Source organism: Bactrocera neohumeralis, chromosome 2, assembly GCF_024586455.1.
Source record: "Bactrocera neohumeralis isolate Rockhampton chromosome 2, APGP_CSIRO_Bneo_wtdbg2-racon-allhic-juicebox.fasta_v2, whole genome shotgun sequence".
Classification (NCBI taxonomy): domain Eukaryota; kingdom Metazoa; phylum Arthropoda; class Insecta; order Diptera; family Tephritidae; genus Bactrocera; species Bactrocera neohumeralis.
In genome coordinates this window covers 91,867,332-91,885,115 of record NC_065919.1, presented here as the reverse complement: position 1 = coordinate 91,885,115, position 17,784 = coordinate 91,867,332, and the positions used below count along the sequence as shown (strand labels likewise).

The window sequence follows — 17,784 nt, the reverse complement described above, 5'->3', positions numbered from 1 at the left end:
CTTTGTTAATTCGTTAGTCGTTACTCGGTAGTTTTTTCGTGGGTTTTGTTTTTGTAAATTTAACAGATTATCGTTTTACCGAGTAACGAAGTACCAGACTAGCAAGCATGATAGTTTTTTCGTTACTTGGTAACATCACTCAGCTGTTTTGTTTGCGTTGTTGCCTCAAAAGTCAACTTAATTCATGGCAAAAAAATACATTTGCTGTCTATTACAAATTAGTTTCTGAAAAATTTTTCAAAAGTAAGTATTTAATATAATTGAATCAGCTGTTTTGACACAAAATTTACTTGTAGTTTTGCTTGTGGTTTTGTTTATCTAACGGTTGTATGTATCTCCTAAAACTAAGCGAGATAGATATAGGTTTATACATACATATATAAATAACCAGGATGTCGAGAAAAGTTGAAATTCGGGGTCCGTACGCCCATCGAAACTGTAACTTGAGAACAAATTGAGATATCTTAATAAACTTGGTATGCGGGTTTCTCACTTCCCTCATAACGGTACTGTTCAAAGCTACTAAAAGTGCAATAAAGCAATAACTAATTAGACATTAAATTTCACCTCAAAGATGGTACAAGAAGCTTTATGGGAACCGGGCGAGACACCGCCCACTTTTAGGCGAAATCACATATCTCGGTACCCGACCGATCGATTTCGACTAAACTTAGTATGTGCCATTTCTCTCATATTCCTATGAGACAGTGTGAAAATGGGCGAACGCCTACCATGTGAAGCAGGAACACAATTTAAAATTCCATTTGATTCTTTCACTTTCCAGTACACAAATTAGGAAGCAATTGATTTCCCGGGCTAAAACTTTGAAGTAATAATTCCTTTAAATTATGCAACCTTAATGTGTTTAAAATGTTCGGTTGCACCCGAACTTAACACTTTCTTACTTGTTACATTTAATTTTTGATTGAACAGTTACGTATATTTGTATATAAATGTATATGCATACAGCCACAAAGGTATCATAAATCTGATCATTCGCAGCGTCTCGTTACAATCGAAGAAGCAAGGGCAAATGCCGATTTGCGGCATCTCTACTTATGAAATCTTAGTCTACTTGCCTGTTTCAATTTGTAAATTTGTACGCAGTACTCATAACATACACAATTACAAAGCTCAAGCTTTTTTACGCTCAATTATTATCAAAGGTGCAAATACCAGCAATATCATAATTATGTATATCGTTAAAATTTGGATTTGAAACAATCATACATATGTATGTATATGATGGTATATAACGTATGAATTCACAACAAAAAAATTAACACGTTTAGAACCAACAAAAAAAACCTTAAATTCGACTGCACCGAAGATATAATATAGAGCTTATAACATAAAAAGGTATAAACAGATCTGTAGTGGTCCGATGTCGGCGGTTCCGATAAATAAGCAATAAGCTGCTGGGAAAAAAAACGTCTGCAAAATTTCAATTAACTTTGGAGGCAATATTGTGCTAAGCCTTTTGCGATTCATCACCGAAAATGAATGCATTTGTCTATGCCCGTACCCGTACACATCGATTGGTTTGGACGAAGTCTTTTTTGTTGAAATTTCCGTCTAATAACGAAGTACATTTTTATAATTTCCCAACATCTAAGGATTTTTTGTACAGCCTGAAACTAATTGTGAAAGATATAGGGTTTGATATATTGGTGTTGTCAGGATGATGAGACGAATAGAAATCTGTCCTCGTAATCTGGAAAAGTACTACATGAGATTCTGAGGCGGTTAAAATAACTTTAATCGAAATGATAGGGAACCATAAGTAAATCCCATATTAAGCTACAAACCTTTTGACGAGTGAGCGTGTTGAAAATTTTTATTCCTACTCATTATATTCACCAAACCCCGCCTTATTTAGAAAATGGCAAATCTTTAAATTTAAAAATAAAATTCGTTTTGTTCTGGTTTCTATGAATTTATTTGGCAATCAATTGGATTGCAATTTATTCTATTTAACACAAATAAGTTTTCGGAAGAGGTTTTATGCCTACATATATGTATATGTATACATAATATTTCGATATAATTGTATTTGTTTGTATAAATATTATATTTCATTACATGAACGATATAAAGTAGATATGATTGGTTATGTAATATAACGATAACATCTACAAAGAACAAGGAAAATATATATATAATTTAGGATCGATTGTACGCTATTTATAAATGCAATTATCTTAGATAATCCTACATAACTCGTTAATATGACAATACCATGTATTTTTGTAAAAGTTGCCGACAATTTGTAGATATACTTTATATTTCTAAAATATACTTTTTTCATAAATACATTCTATATATTCGGGCGTTCTAAATACTTATTAAAAATATGTTTATACTTAAAGTAAAGTTACGATGCGAGTCTTTGCAACGTAATTACATCCGTCTACAATTCCCACCTTTTAAATTCACTTATAATTTTGAAATATTTCAAACGTGTTCAATTCAATTGTAATTTTCTTTTGAAAATCCACAATTTAGATTGTTTAATGTTTTTAATATACTATCAGTTTCACTAATTCTAAATTTTTGATTTAAATTTAATTAAGAAAATTGCACACCCTAATGTTTATTTTTGCCTAAAGTCTAAAAATATTATTATTTTTGGCTCCTTTATTCGTACTATTTTTTACTTGATGATGAGATTTGCCTGTGATATGCTTTAGAAGATGAAAAGTCTAAATTTTTTTTGATACGAGTATTTTTCGCTATTGTCATTATTTTCAATCATGCAGGTTTCCACATAATAGTTTTATTGCGTCTACCTTTTATCCTACCCAGTTTCAATTTATTTCTCTTATTCTTCAGTACACCCCTTATTTGTTTTGGCCAAACTCAAGGAGTTACATAGAATATGGGAGGATGCCACCGACTGGCCGGAACGGCCGCGTTTTAGAAATTATTGTAATATCGACCCCGAGGGCGTGCAATTAATTGATTCTCGCTGAAGTCACCATACTCATCCGAATCTTCGTAGATACTCTTCAGTGAACCCGGGAAAGGAGTGGCACGTTCTGCGCTGTACGAATTGAAATCCTCTTCACTATTCTCGAATGGATCAACGGCTACATAGGACGCGGAGAAGCCCTTCATTGTGACTGTGTCATCTGTTTTAAAGCGTACCAGTAGCGAATCCGTCAGTGAAATAATGTCTTGTGGAAGCTGAAAAATACATTTGTCATATGGAATGTTATATAGAGAAGCCTAAATAAAAATTAACACACCGTATTGCCACAATATTGTCCGTACATAGGGCCGCTGGTGTCCTCCATACCCGAATACACCTGCACATAATCGTAAGTGCAGTTTTCGCTGGCCTCAATATCGAATGTAAGGAATAGTAACTGTACATTGCTGCTGGCCGGCGCTTGAATCGTCCACTCGCAATCCATATTCTCGTTGTAATTGCGGTTGCCGAAGAGAGCATGCGAGTAGAATTGCTGTATTTGATTTGTGGCACGCAAATAACCGCCACAAGCTACACCATGCCATTGTAGTAAGCGGTAGAAATTGAAGATGAATTAAAAAAAATTACTGATATACTCAATTTTTCGAATCTCTCTTTGGTTAAGACTCACATGTTGAGTGTATTGCCGTAAATCCAGCCATTTGTTTATTTTTATCCGTTTTGAATACCATATACAGCTGATTTGTTGTAGACGAGATTGGATAAGGTATTTTGTCGCCACAAAAGTGGCCCAACAGAGAACTGCTCTCTGATTCACCATCGTACACTGCGACATTGTCGTACGCGCATTCCTGTGGATGTTTGGTAAAGAATTTCTTACTATAATACTCCATTCACATACAACGTTCAAATGCACAATGAGGAAGTCCCCATAGGCATTTTTGTTTGTTCAAGTAATTATGCTGTTGAAAAACAAACTCTTCGCTCACCTGATGGGATTCCACATTAAATTCATTGAATATTAACTTGATGCGATGGCCTGGCGTCGTTGAAAAGTGCCATACGCAATCAGCATTCGGCGGGTAGAGGTCCGGGAAATTCGGACTGTAAATAGTGCCAAAAGGAGCGGATATTTCGTGCTTGCATTCACCCTCCTTGCAGTCGTGTCCATTCTCATGCAGCGAATAGCCATTGTGACAGAAGCACATGTACGAGCCGATAGTATTGCGGCATTCATGCTGACAGCCGCCATTGTTGGTAGAACATTCGTCGATATCAGTGAAAAACACCGCAGCGAATCCGGTGCCTTGTATAGTCTTATCCGAATGGAATTCAATACGCAGCGCATTGCCCTCGGATGTGGCGGTGGGTGGGATGGCGGTGCCACAATATGTACCTATGCGCTTCAATCGATTCTCGCTCAGTTTTGAATACACGGTCACCGAGTCATATCCACAATCAGTTTGCTGTTGAGTATTGCCCTCGAGATCGAAATGTGTGAAGTTCAATGATATCTTGTGTTTCGGTGGAGCTATTATTTCCCAAATGCATTCCTTCAACACCGGGTATGTGTCTGGAAACGATGGTGAACTGATTGTGCCATTCGGATATTCGATCACACCACCGCATGCATCTACAATTAATGCAATACTATTAGTGAATGAAGTATTAATAATTAAGAAAGGTGCTAGTCATCATGGCAATAGCTCAAAAGCACCGTATTTGCATATGTTCGTGTGTATTGTGTATATTTATTGTATATACGTGAATATACATGCATATAGTGGATGGGTAGTACCTTCACAATGTTTCTTATCACTGTGTAGCTCATAGCCAATATGACAGCTACACTCGTAACCGCCTAGGGTATTAATGCAGTCATGTTCGCAGCCATGATTCTGGGTCTCGCATTCATCCACCTCCTTCATGAAAATAGCTGAGAAGCCGGCTTTTTGTACGGATGAATCTGATAGGAACTTCACATACATAGCATTGCCGCTAGACCTACAAAGCGACAAGAAACAAAAAGAAACAAGATGATAGAGAATAATGTTGAGTAAAAAACTTTCAGTTTCAGTTTCACTTTCAATTTCGGTCAGAAATACAATTTATACGTACGTCCTACATTCACGGACCGCTAAGTAAAGGTTAGCGAAACGATTCGAACTGCAGCAGAATTTTTTTTAGCCAAAGTGTTCCGCTTAAATCTCTGTTATTTTGATGCGTCTTTACGTTCATAGACATATATGCACTTACCTCCATTCTTGTATAGTATACTTACTTCATATTTGGTGGAGGTTTGTAGCCGCAAAAGACTCCAATCAGCTGAGCGTCCTCCGTTGCACCGTCTCGCACCTCGACGTAATCGTATACACAACTGTCATGATTCTCCACTTCGAACGATTGGAATTTGAGTGCCACTTGATAACCTCTCGGAACGGTGATTTTCCACACACATTCTTTGCTTGGCAGGTAATCCAATGGATAATTGGGCGATTCTAGGCGTCCCTCGGAATCGTCAACAGACATTTCACCACCACAGATTACTGTAAGTGCAAGAATATGAAAGCATAACCATATTGAGAGAGGCATACATGTGAGGTGTTAATGGCCCTTGGTGGTTTTTTATAGAGAACGGTAAATGAACTCACAACAAAAATGTTACATGTCATAGTGTAATCAAATCAGTTAATTAAACCGCGTGGCCGTACATTTATTTGACTGTGTGAGAACTTATTTTTAACCTATATTTCTTATGGATAAGTGATAAGTAATATCACTTTAAGTCTCTGGATACTTACCATCGAATTCAGCTTTGAAACCGCGATAGCCCTCCATCCGATGCGTATTAACATATGTCAGGAGCATACGACTCGACTCTGTTTTTAGAATCTCTCCATTTACTTTACCACAGAAGCGTTTAATCAGAGGAGATTTTATGTAATAGCCATCACGTACTTCCAAGTAATCGGTTTGACAATCGTTTGATTTAAAAATATTCTGAAAAGACAGAAAAATTAAAGGCACTTTTATAGTAAAGTACTTCATTAAATGGCTATCGTCTAGATAGTTAAAGCAAATTTAGAAACTTTAGGTGCTGACGCAGTTTTCATGAATAGAAGTGAAATATTTCGATATCTCTGAAAATGTTTATTATAAAAACAAGAAATAAAGTTAACTTCGGTTCGAAACTATAACACCATTCACAAATACAAAAGATTCCACACAAAAACTTGATTTTGGTCGGTCAATTTGTGGCCGCTAATAAAAAAGTTTTTCCATACAAGGATTAGTTACAAACTTCCTGGCAAACTTAATATACCGTGTTCAGGGTATATTGAATATAAAATCAATGTTCGTCATCAAATATACGAAATGTATCCTTAAAAATGGAGAAACTGATCAAAATCATTGATCATTTTTATATACTATATCCATATCGATTCATTTTAGGTAAACAAACAACCGTTAGGTGAACAAAGCTATTATACTCTGTAACAACAGGTTGGGAGAGTATAAAAACAGATTTTTTTAATATTTACGTGCAGCTACATATGTTAATGAATCGGGAGCTTTAAATAACCCATTTGTTAAGTAATAATTGTTAGTGGACCTACCATGTTCTCCAGTTTCAATACCACACGTTCGCCATGTGTAGCTGTGATACGCCATTCACAGAGCTCAGTCTCGTTCGTTAATGCGCCAGCTGTGTAGTATGATGGACTGGCGAATATACCGGTATTTTCTTGAAATGTTCGACCACACTTGGGACACTTGTATAGTAAATTTGCTTGTGCAATATCACCGGCACTTAAGCGTAAACGTTGACCGATTTCGGGACGCTTCTTACCCTTTACTTCAATAGGAAGTATCGTATCCAGATAGGTACCTTTGGAGAACGTATTCCGCGCATAATGCATAATGGAGTCGTAGTCGTACGGTAGCCCCAGCGAGTCAACTTCCTCCGGGGTCAGTTTGTTAAAGTTATAGTCTTGGCCCTTCATAATGTTGTTGTGCTCAATGACGACGTGCTTTTCGCGGTCCGGCCGTGTGTGCTCGTGCCAAAAACCAACGACATGGCCTAGTTCGTGCACTACAATGCCAAATTTGTCGCAATTGCGACCGATTGATATAGCTTGTGCTCCATTGCCGCGTTTACCAACAAATGAACAGCACCTGTGGAAAATGTTTAAATAATGAATAAAAATAAAGCTATTTAGTAGCAAATATTGTTTGCATAGCTCACCCACAACTGCGGACGGTGAATACAATATAATTGGGATGTATTTCCGGATCGCGTTCGATGAATTTGATGCAAGTGGAGTTTTCCCAATGTCTCATTGCCTGCTTGAAGAGAGCCTTGTGTAGACCACTAAAGTTACCATCGATCTCATACGGGATGACGCCATAATCCCAGATGCGCTCCTTCTTGGCTGTCACAGCACGGACCATGCGATTCCGACTTCTTGATAGCCTTGAATTTCTACGAACATGATATGCTTAGAAGCTAGTTCCAAATAAATATGCATGTATAAATCGAAAACATTGCTATTCATATCTAAGTTTTATATATGTAAGTGGCATTCCCCAAAACTTTCATAAAACTCTTCAAACTATTAATATCCCCACAAAAATAATTTTTCCCAAAAACTCACTCAGCATTTTGCAGTTCCATTTCCAATGATGCTTCCACTTTGTTGCCACTCTTCCCAGCCGTATTTGAGTTTACTTCGACAACGCTTCGAGCCATATCTCCCTTTCCATCGTTTTGATGTGAAGTATAATTGAAATTTTTGCCCAGGTTATGTTGTTGTTGCCAATCTGGCATCAGCTGTTGCTTCTGTCGTTCGTACTCCAGTTCCAGTAGCCGAGCATTGGCAGCATCTGTGTTTTCAGCTTTAATTTGAGCAACCTTTTTGTTATTTTTTGTGTGGTGTTTGGTAATTAAGTGCATCTCACGGTGCACTTGTGTTTGATATTCGTGAGCCATATGAATTGGACGATTGAGTTCCTCCTTTAGCCGTTGGAGCTTTATATTGAAGTCAGTGTGCCGAAAGTCTGAACTTCGTCTGAAATAAAAATTGGTTGGTTGGTAATTGCTTTGCGGCAGGCTTACGAGGTCTTTGCCTATTTTAAGGCCATTAGAATTTCAACTCACCGATGCTTGCGTCCACGCCTATGTCGTCGTCGCACGGGGCCTTCAGGATGCAAAAAATCTACATCGTCCAGTTTCATGCCATTACCTCCAGCATTACTATAAACATTTGGCAATGTCGAACGCTGCGTAGGCAACGACGTCGGCAGTATAACCATACGACGTTCAGCGACAAAATTATTACCCGCATCCACATCAATATCTTTTGTATTCGACTGAATTTTGCGTTGATCGACATTACGATTACTAATTCCAAATAAACTTTTGCGCAGTTTTTCTGCATCGATCGATCTCTCGTTACTTACTGATGGTCCGAAATACTCGCCACTTCGATGAAGCGCAATCGACTCTACTTTACCATTTGCGTCGAAAGTTGTTGCCTTTCCGGGTTGCGTAAATAATCCACCAGTTCCTCCATTCCCGCTGCTGAGAGCCCGTTGACGCAATTTTTGTTGCTGGCTTACAGCTTGTGGATGTGTTTTGTTCGTGTCAGTATCTGTTGATTTGTCACTACTTCCTGGCTTCGCATCAAAGAAGGATCCATCCACCGGTTGATAAGCTGGGTTATGTTTATAATGGTTACCGTTTCCATTACTATTATCCTTGTTGTTGGTGATAACTTCATTTTTTAAGTTCTTCATCAAATAATTTGTATTCGAAGAAAAGCTTCTGGGCTTTACCGGTTCATTGGCCGACTTGCGCAAATCAATAAAATTGAGACAGTGAAATGGAAGAATAAGCAAAACTCTTACATTAGGTTTTCGAAAGTGATAAAATCTACTATGTGATTCGTGAGTTTAAGCAAAGGAATTCCTCTCTTAAAAGAAAAAATAAAATCTAACTGATTCATTCGAAAAAATAAAACATAAATATAAATGACTAACTATAGATAAATAACGGCTGTTTCTTGCTAATTTTGGGTTGCTAAAACCGAAAATGATAGTAAAAACTTCATAACACGTAGGATGTTTTGTGTTATAGTCAAGGGATGTGGGGTCTATCCACCACCATTTACTAAAATGATCAAATAGCTATACTTAATGGAAAATATTTGATCTCAACTTCGTAATTATAACTCCTTAAACACCCCACAGACCTCTTAGCACATCCGTCGCACATTTTTTCTTCAGATTTTTTGAATAGTTTAATCATTAGTGTGCAATGTCGTTTTTGATATTCGTAAACCTTCTTTTAAACCCCTACGTTATTTACGGCTACTGAAGCCTGAAATAGTACTACATTCAAAAAAATAAGTTAGTATTTGTAAAAAAAAGTAGGAACCTACACTAATTAGTGTATGATATGGTCAACCTGTGTCTAGAGTAAGTGATATAAATATTAAATACACACGTGAAGAAATTTAACTATTTCAATAAAAAAAAATATGTATACACTTTTCCGATTTTCAAGAAAAGCACATCCATTTAAAACCTCATATTTTATAAACATACATAGATGTATTTAAACTTACCAAAGCCGGATCATTGCTACTACGCTCGTTTTTACTGTCCTTGAAGTCAAATCGCGTGCTCGGCAGTTTAGTTTTCTTCCGGATTATATGAGTTAGGCCCTCCTCTTCCACTTGCAATCCTTCGTGGTACACCTCTTGCTTTAGAATTTCCAATTCTTGCTGAAAAGATGCGTTGAATTTAATGGAGGTGATTGGTTTGTTTGCGGCAGAATCTGATTGCCATTGTCCGGCGTGAACGTCATCGTCTTCATATTTATCTTGTTTGGCTGAACTTTCATTGCCGCCGCCATTATGTCTTTTTTCCAATGGAATAACTAATGTATGTGCAACAATAGGGTCACCATCATAATTAATGTCGGGTAAGGCGATATCACCCATGAAACCACCTTGAAGATAAGAATAACAATCAATTCGCATTTAGTTAAATTTTTATTGTAAACTGTAGGTGAAATAATAAGAAGAATCGACCACCGAATTCAAATCCAACAAAAACGACCTTGAAGTTTTGACATACATATGTACATACTTTGGAAGAATAATTAATTTAAGATGATAAACACGTATTTCGTAATCGCCTAAAAACTGGCCTTAGCAATTGTATTCATGCTTCTCTTAAGTTTATCGAATTTCATTATCCATTGCGCTGAAGTATTTGATGTTCAGAGTTACGAAAATATGTTAGTGATAAGTATTTGAATAAATTCGCTCTACATCTGAATTATTATCAGTTTTATTCAGTTTATTTTTGTTTCATTCATTCTTAAACTAGATGACTAAACCTAATGTTAATTAGTATTCAATAAAAATCCTAGAATTTTCTTGTAATCAAATCGCGATTCGTAGATGACATTGTATATTTTTGCATTTTTGCGCTTATCTCCGGTCCTTGACGTTCACTGTCAATCATTGAATTGAGGTTAGGTTAATCTCCGAACTTGATTACATTTTACTTGCGTGCTCTATACACATATATGTATGTTTGTAATTGGTTGTAAGTAGGAACAGCGTAGCAATAAGGGAAATAGTTTAAACTATGTTTCTCTTATCAATCAGTATGTATTTCATTGCTTATACGAGTGTGTAGTAATACTTTCGTGCTAATTATGTGAAACGAATAATGTGGTAATTTAGCTTTGTAATATGTACATATGTATGTACATACGTAAACATAGACAGGAATATAATATACCAAATAACGCTGATAAAATCTTCATGTTTGACCATAACAATTTTGTTTTTGAGCACTGCTACAATATACATATACTCTCGCAAATTATCAGAAGTGACTTTTTATTACTAATTATTAATTAAAGTGATTTAATTCGAATGAAAATGGGGCAAGCACTGTAGTCCTGAAAAAAGATACATTATGCACAATATGCAGAAATCCGAGAAAACTGTTGCAGAAATTGCTGATTTATTGAATTGTTTCCGGAAAATGGTTTATAATGGTCATAAAAGCTAACGAGATCTATTTGACCAAAAACAAAAAAAAAACTATATCCACCGCGAAAGACATTGATTACTGAAGGTAGAGCCGTAGTCTGGAAAAGCAAGGTCGACCCTTTTAAGTCTTCATATAATGCAGGTAATCATTGATGAATATGGATTAAATATATCGAGACTGTTGGAACACGTTTGAATGACGCCTGAGTCGAAAAAAACGATTCAAAATAGGCTACGTTTCGCGGAAACACATAGGGACAGACTTTATATTTGGGAAAATTGGTAATGAAGATGAAACGCAAATTAATATAATGGTCTTAATGGGAAAAGTAATGTTCATCGTCCTAAAGATCAATCGTTGTATCCCAGGCGGAAATATGATGAAATGGGTTGCGTCGGCCCAATTATTTCCATTAACGGGAAAATAGATCGGTATCAATATTTAGACATATTAAGGAACGAAATATCACCATTTTCTTTCAATTGCATGTCCCTTCGTTGTACTTTTATGCAGAATAACAACCCTAAGCACACAGCGAAGATCGCATAGGATTGGCTTAAGAAAGAAAAAATAGATGTTTTAGATTAGACAGAGCTAAGCCCGAACTTTAATCCAATAGAAAATTTGTGGAACGATGTTAACCTTGCTAAAAATTTCTCAAATTTTGAGGATTTTCGGGAAGGTATTAAGGTAGCTTGGTACTCCATCAGTATTAAAACCGTAAGCATATTATGGCACCAAATCGTTGATTAAATTTCATTGATTTCACATGATTTTTGCAGGTTTGGTAAAATGTGCTATTTGGATGACCAAGGCATTTTAGAGGGAGCTCAAGTTTTATAATTAATACTAATTATTTCTTTATTGATAAATTAATAAACAAGTAATCGTATTTTAAGCTCTTTTTCCTCTTCTAAAAATTTTTGTAAATTGTATGAGTGCTTATTGCTTCTTGTGACTAAGTGTGCTATTTGCGTGACCATGGCTGTACTTATACTATGTATATAGTATAACTCATACACTGACCGTCATATTTGACATAAGGTTAGAGTAAGGAAAATAATTATATGTAATTGGCATTAAACTATAACACATACATACATACATATATCCAATTTTATATGATCAGTTTATTTTGACGAAAGTTTGAATATTTTATATTAGGCATATAGGGGATGTATTGACCCGATTCAACCCATTTGTTACACACATACCTACTATTATCAGGAAAGATTAACTCGAATTTTCAATGATATATCCAACATATTGGCTGAAATTTTCTGTAAAAAGTCAACTATAAGCACTGGGTTCACATATTGAATACTTAGGGGCCTGATTAATTTTGTTACGAATTACGCAATTTTTGATCATAAAATGGCACATCACAAATGCACTATTCTGCAATGTTTTATCCTGGTATATTAATTCATTCTTGATTAATATGCTGGAATTTTAAAGTTTTAACTAGAATTTAAAAATGTGTTACATAGGAAGTAGGCGTGGCTGTAGTCTGATTTTGTCCATTTTCACACTGTGACTAAAAAATATCAGAGGAATGTCACGTACCATTTGCTTGAAATCCATAAAACAGGTCCCGAGATATGTGCCACTTTTTACCCCTGCTTCTACAAAGCCCTCTCATACCATCTCGGCGGTAAAATTTAAAGTTTCTGGAGCATTTATTTATTGATTTATCGCGCTTTAAGAAGTATTTAACAGTACCGTTATTTGGGGAGTGAGCGGGGTTATCGTCCGATTTCATTCATTTTCATACAGTCGGTAGGGGTTTCTTATAGGATTTTTCTTGAATTTCTTCTTTTCCAAGGAACGCGCAAACCAAACTTTCATTACGGTATCTCAATTTTTACTCAAAGTACACCTTGCACGAACGAACGGACGGACAGACAGACAGTCATCCAGATTTCAACTTTTCTCGTCATCCTGATCATTTATACAAGTATATATAATTTGTACATGTATATATACATATGTATACACAAGGTGCGTTCCAAAGTAAACAGGACTTAAAAAAAAACAAGAAACAACGTTAACTTCGGTTGCACCGAAGGTAATATATCCTTCACAGGTGCAGGATATATTACTTGTGATTTTTGGTCAAATATTCGGTCACAAGCGTCGATCGATAAGAGCAATTTTCGGTCGTCAGTCAATTTGTGCGGAACAAACCGTGCACACACCTTTCATAAACCCAAATGTTCGGTCAAAATGCGATAAATCGATGATGTTCAACTCCATTTCCATGAATTTCAACGATGATTTCGGCTGATTTTTGATGAATTCAAGCACAGTTTCGATGGAATTTCCGGTGATCACATGTTGATCGTCATTTATGTCCTCACGACCAATTTGCACTCTGCTACGGGATAGACAGTCATCGCCATAAACTTGTTTCATTAATTGAAACGTTTCGGTAAAAGTTTTATCAATTTTAAAACAAAATTTAATGTTGGCTCTTTGTTCGAAGCTCATTTTCACACCGATAACATAAACTCACTGGACAATCGATAAAGATAGCAGATTCTAACGCACCAGTCGACATATACATAGATGGCGCCACCAGGGGCGCTAGATTCAAAAAGTAGTCCTGTTTACTTTGGAATACACCTTGTATTTAACCCTATTTCTATCTCGCTAAGTTTTAGGTGATACGTACAACCGTTAAGTGAACAACAGGTTGCAAGAGTATAAAAACATCAAACTTACCAGTTAAAGAGCGACATTTTAATGAATTACGTTGAACATAATTAAATTAGAACTTTTTTACATTTACTGAACGACATGCGCCTGATTTATACTAGTCATAGAGTAGTTTATAACTAATTGATTTTAATGCAGGGAATGAATGTACATACATATTTCCAGTGGCGGATCCAGAGACGATTGTTTGGGCGGGGGTGCTGGAATTGAATTTATCCTTCGATTTGGGTTTCAAACTTATTATTGCGAAAGAAATACAGTACAAATTATGAAACAAAAATTATCAATTCCAATTTTTTGGTAAACAAAGTGGTTATAATCGAAAAGTCAACCACATGCATGCTTTACATAGTGGCTCATTTTATTAAAAATTCAAACAGAAAAATCCTTTTACATTGCGTGTTTCATAACGTAAAACGATGACTGCCAAGATTTGCGAATCTTTCGATGACTTCTTCGGCGGTGATTTTGATGTCATGATGCGTATGAAGCAACGCTAATCCAACTAGTCTTTCTTGAAGCATGGTCGTCCTAAGCCATGTTTTGATGCGGCGAAGATAAGAGAAGGAACGTTCAGAGCTCGCGTTTGTTACGGGAAGTGTACAGAATACTCGGAGATAGGTGTGGATTATTGGGAATATGTCGACATCACATTTTCTTAATGTTTCCAGTGCAGAAGTTGGAATTTCGCTGCCTTCAATTTTTTGTTGCTGCTACCAGTGACATTGCCAGTAGCTTAATTCACCTTTGAATTTCAATTTTTGTACGCTTTTTTCATCATCCAGAAAATTCCCGAATCTTTCTATCAAGCATCCGATTAGATCATCGATTTCGTTTTCTTTTAAAAGACTTGCTTTTTCTGGGAGCAACACACTCAATTGGTAACCATCCAAAACTTCTTGTGAAAAACGAGCTTCCAAATCTTCTTTGATGGTATCCAGCAAAGGTATGTAGACGGAGACCCTGTAGTAATCTTCGGAAGTTTTCACGTCGTAATTTTCGCGTTTCGTTTCTCGACCACATGTTCTCGGTTTCGGTTCGTCAACATCGAGTTTTTCCGCCATTTTCTTGGCTTCTGAATAAATCAATCGGAATATTTCATCAACTTTTTCCCTCTTTTTATCCAACGTGGCAAGCAACGTTTCAATCATTTTTCGCCAAATCAATTGCTTCCTTTTGAAGAACTACGCTGAGCGAATGGGTGAGCGATAGAATGTCGCTGAGACAGAAGAGCCCGACGATAAGTTCGAACTTGCACAAAGCCGATATGAGAATTGTTGCTTTGCCTGCTGTTTCTCTGTTCTTCCACTCACTTATTTTTGTCAGAGCTTCGATGATCAACGGTAACTTAGCAACAAATTGAAGGACAGCATCGTGCCTCTCGATCCATCTTGTTTCACACAACTGGACAATTTTTTCACCAAGTATCCTTGGTAATACAGTCACAGGTTTTGGAAATGAGTTCTAGAAGAATTTGTCGACTACTCGCATGTGATATGTGGTTGAGTTTGTGCGAGAAACACGGAATCATGACAGCATATTCGGCCGAATATTTTTTTTTTTACAAAATATGAATAAAAATCGGTAACATTTCCCGACAGAGCCGGGAAAATTTCCTTGCCTGATTTCCAGGCGTTTCCCTAAACGTTTTAATCAATTGATTGCAGCTTATTTGCTTTACCAACTCGTATACATATATACATACATAAAATGAAATTTCCCAGTGTTGTATTTCGTCAAACATCTGCTTGTAAAACAGTATCGCACAATTCAAACGGGATATAAGGTTATCGACAGAAACTTGGGCGCTGTTAAATGAGCGGGACGAACAAACCATGTTTGATTAAGCGAAAACGAGCATTACATCCTCATTCGATAGACTAATATTTTGAAACAACCTTTTTTTATAAATGGGAAATGCTTCGAAATTATTTAATATAATTTAGAGTGTTTTTTGCTAATATTAAAATAGCGATTCAAAGCATTTTAAGAAAATATAAATCGTGACTATCTATAATATTAACAGTCTTCTAACACTTTTTTAAAGCGATAGACCACAATATGGTTCAGTTCAGAAAATGTTATCACGATCTGAAAGCAATTTACCTATTTGCATACACACAAGAGTATTTAACTATATAAGTGAAAAGCATTTACATTCCATCTAAATAGAAGAATAGTGAGGCATATAAACGTTTTAATCAAGTAAATTTTTTGATTGCTTTTATTAATAAAATAAAAGCTTAACGTATTTTCAACAATTTTACATGTAAAAACAAAACAAAATTCAGTATGACAATATATAAGCCATTATATTGAGTCCACAAAATGAAATATATATAAAGTGTTGCATATTTCTATTCAAACATCTATTTTGTAGGAAACAGTTTTTATTATCTGATTTCAACCTTTAGGCATTGAAACTAATTTTTTGGGGATATAATGTTGTTATCGACAGAAAACTTCAATGGGGTTTAAATCAGGGCTGTTAAATGAGCGGGACGAACAAACCATGTTTGATTAGGGTCATTGTCATGTTGAAACGAGCATTAGCATCCTCATATTATTTCGATAGAATATCCAAATATTTTGAAACAACCTTTTTTATAAATGTTTAATGGAAATGCTTGCTCTGCGCCAAATTATTTAATATAACTTTAGATTTTGTGCTTTTTGTCTTTGCGAAATATTAAAAAGTTCTAGATTCATACGACAGCATTTTAAGAAAATATAAATCGTGACTATCTATAATATTAACAGTCATTTTCAACACTGTTTTTTATTATATCGGTTAAACTTTTTGGACTGATGAGACCAAGTTCAATATGGTTAACAGTTCAATTATGAAATGTTATCACGATTTGATTTTTATAACAAATCTCAACGAAAGAATACAATATTAAAAGTACAGACTGCATTTGCAATAATATTGAATACACTAATAAAAGAGTATTTAACTATATAAGTGAAAAGCATTTTAATGGGTAAGGAGCATTCCATCTAAATAGAAGAATAGAATATTTTCTGGCATATATATGTTTATAAACAACCAACTTCATCCACGTTCGTGCTTCTTGTATTAACTCGATGACCACTTTGATGTTAAAACACCGTTAACTAAACTGTACTGCTCTCTTCTTTATTGCCGTCTACAATCCCCAGGTCTATTCCAGAACGGAGGTTGGCAACATTTCGCCCTATTATTGTAAAGTTGCTCCGCAACGATGTTGCTTTTGGCTTTGGCTATTCTAAACTATCTATATCTACTTATAGGTCAACAATTAAAAAAAGTAAAAAAATACTTTGATTCTTGGTCGATGGGTGGCCAGTCATTGCACCCAAAAGTGGAAGAAAATTATATATACGCAAAAAGTTATGCTGGCCAAAGCCCACACTGCATTTGTTGAATATCGTGTTTTGAATAAGTATGAAATAAAATTTCCAACCTATTCATAACAGCTGACATGCTCTTTTTTTAGTCTACCGCTTGCAAACAAATGAAGCAATGCACTGCAATGATTTGACCGCAATTGCAAGCAATGGGAGACAAAAGTGCTGTACGAATACTCCGCTAAACTTTTTGGAAGGCAGAGGAAGGAGTGCGCATGACGTCCCTTCATGCATTGTGAAAAAGTTAAAATCCTAAAAATAAATTTCCGCTACATTGATACAATTGTAGACAATATGCATCTAAACTTTCATATGCAGAAAGCTTATCGGCAACATTCCCTCAGATTTACTTTGATATTTAAGTTTCCTTTTTATTCAAAAAACGATAATTTTTTTATTTGATTATAATTTTCTATTCGTTTGACAAAAATACTTATTGCAATCGGCAGGATATGAAAACGAAAATTTAGATTATTAAATACTATAAATTATGAAAGAAGAGACAAAGGAATACAAATTTTTTTTAGCGAAGTATTCTCGAATATGTTTAATATACCTTTTCCACATGTTTACAGAATTAAAATGCTGAGATTTAAAATTTGTATAAGTTTAAATGAAGTTAATATGCAAACGTTCGTTTATAGAGAAGCAAAGATTTTTATTGTTCTGTT

General features: G+C 35.6%; 1 protein-coding gene across 3 annotated transcripts in view; it reads right to left on the bottom strand.

Annotated features, from left to right (window-relative positions):
- Positions 1–2,722: 2,722 nt before the first annotated feature.
- Positions 2,723–17,784, bottom strand: part of LOC126752251 (dorsal-ventral patterning protein tolloid) — a 28,631-nt gene continuing 13,569 nt past the window's right edge. For all 3 annotated transcript variants that reach the window (XM_050462929.1, XM_050462939.1, XM_050462949.1), the window contains exons 3-14: positions 9,559–9,944; positions 8,091–8,782; positions 7,588–8,001; positions 7,179–7,415; positions 6,550–7,108; positions 5,734–5,932; positions 5,214–5,478; positions 4,731–4,936; positions 3,922–4,565; positions 3,603–3,783; positions 3,249–3,502; positions 2,723–3,186 (exon numbers count right to left, since the gene is read on the bottom strand). In XM_050462929.1, the coding sequence (XP_050318886.1) occupies positions 2,917–3,186; positions 3,249–3,502; positions 3,603–3,783; positions 3,922–4,565; positions 4,731–4,936; positions 5,214–5,478; positions 5,734–5,932; positions 6,550–7,108; positions 7,179–7,415; positions 7,588–8,001; positions 8,091–8,782; positions 9,559–9,944 (4,307 nt within the window). In that variant the 3' untranslated portion in view covers positions 2,723–2,916. The remainder of the gene's footprint in view (positions 3,187–3,248; positions 3,503–3,602; positions 3,784–3,921; positions 4,566–4,730; positions 4,937–5,213; positions 5,479–5,733; positions 5,933–6,549; positions 7,109–7,178; positions 7,416–7,587; positions 8,002–8,090; positions 8,783–9,558; positions 9,945–17,784) is intronic.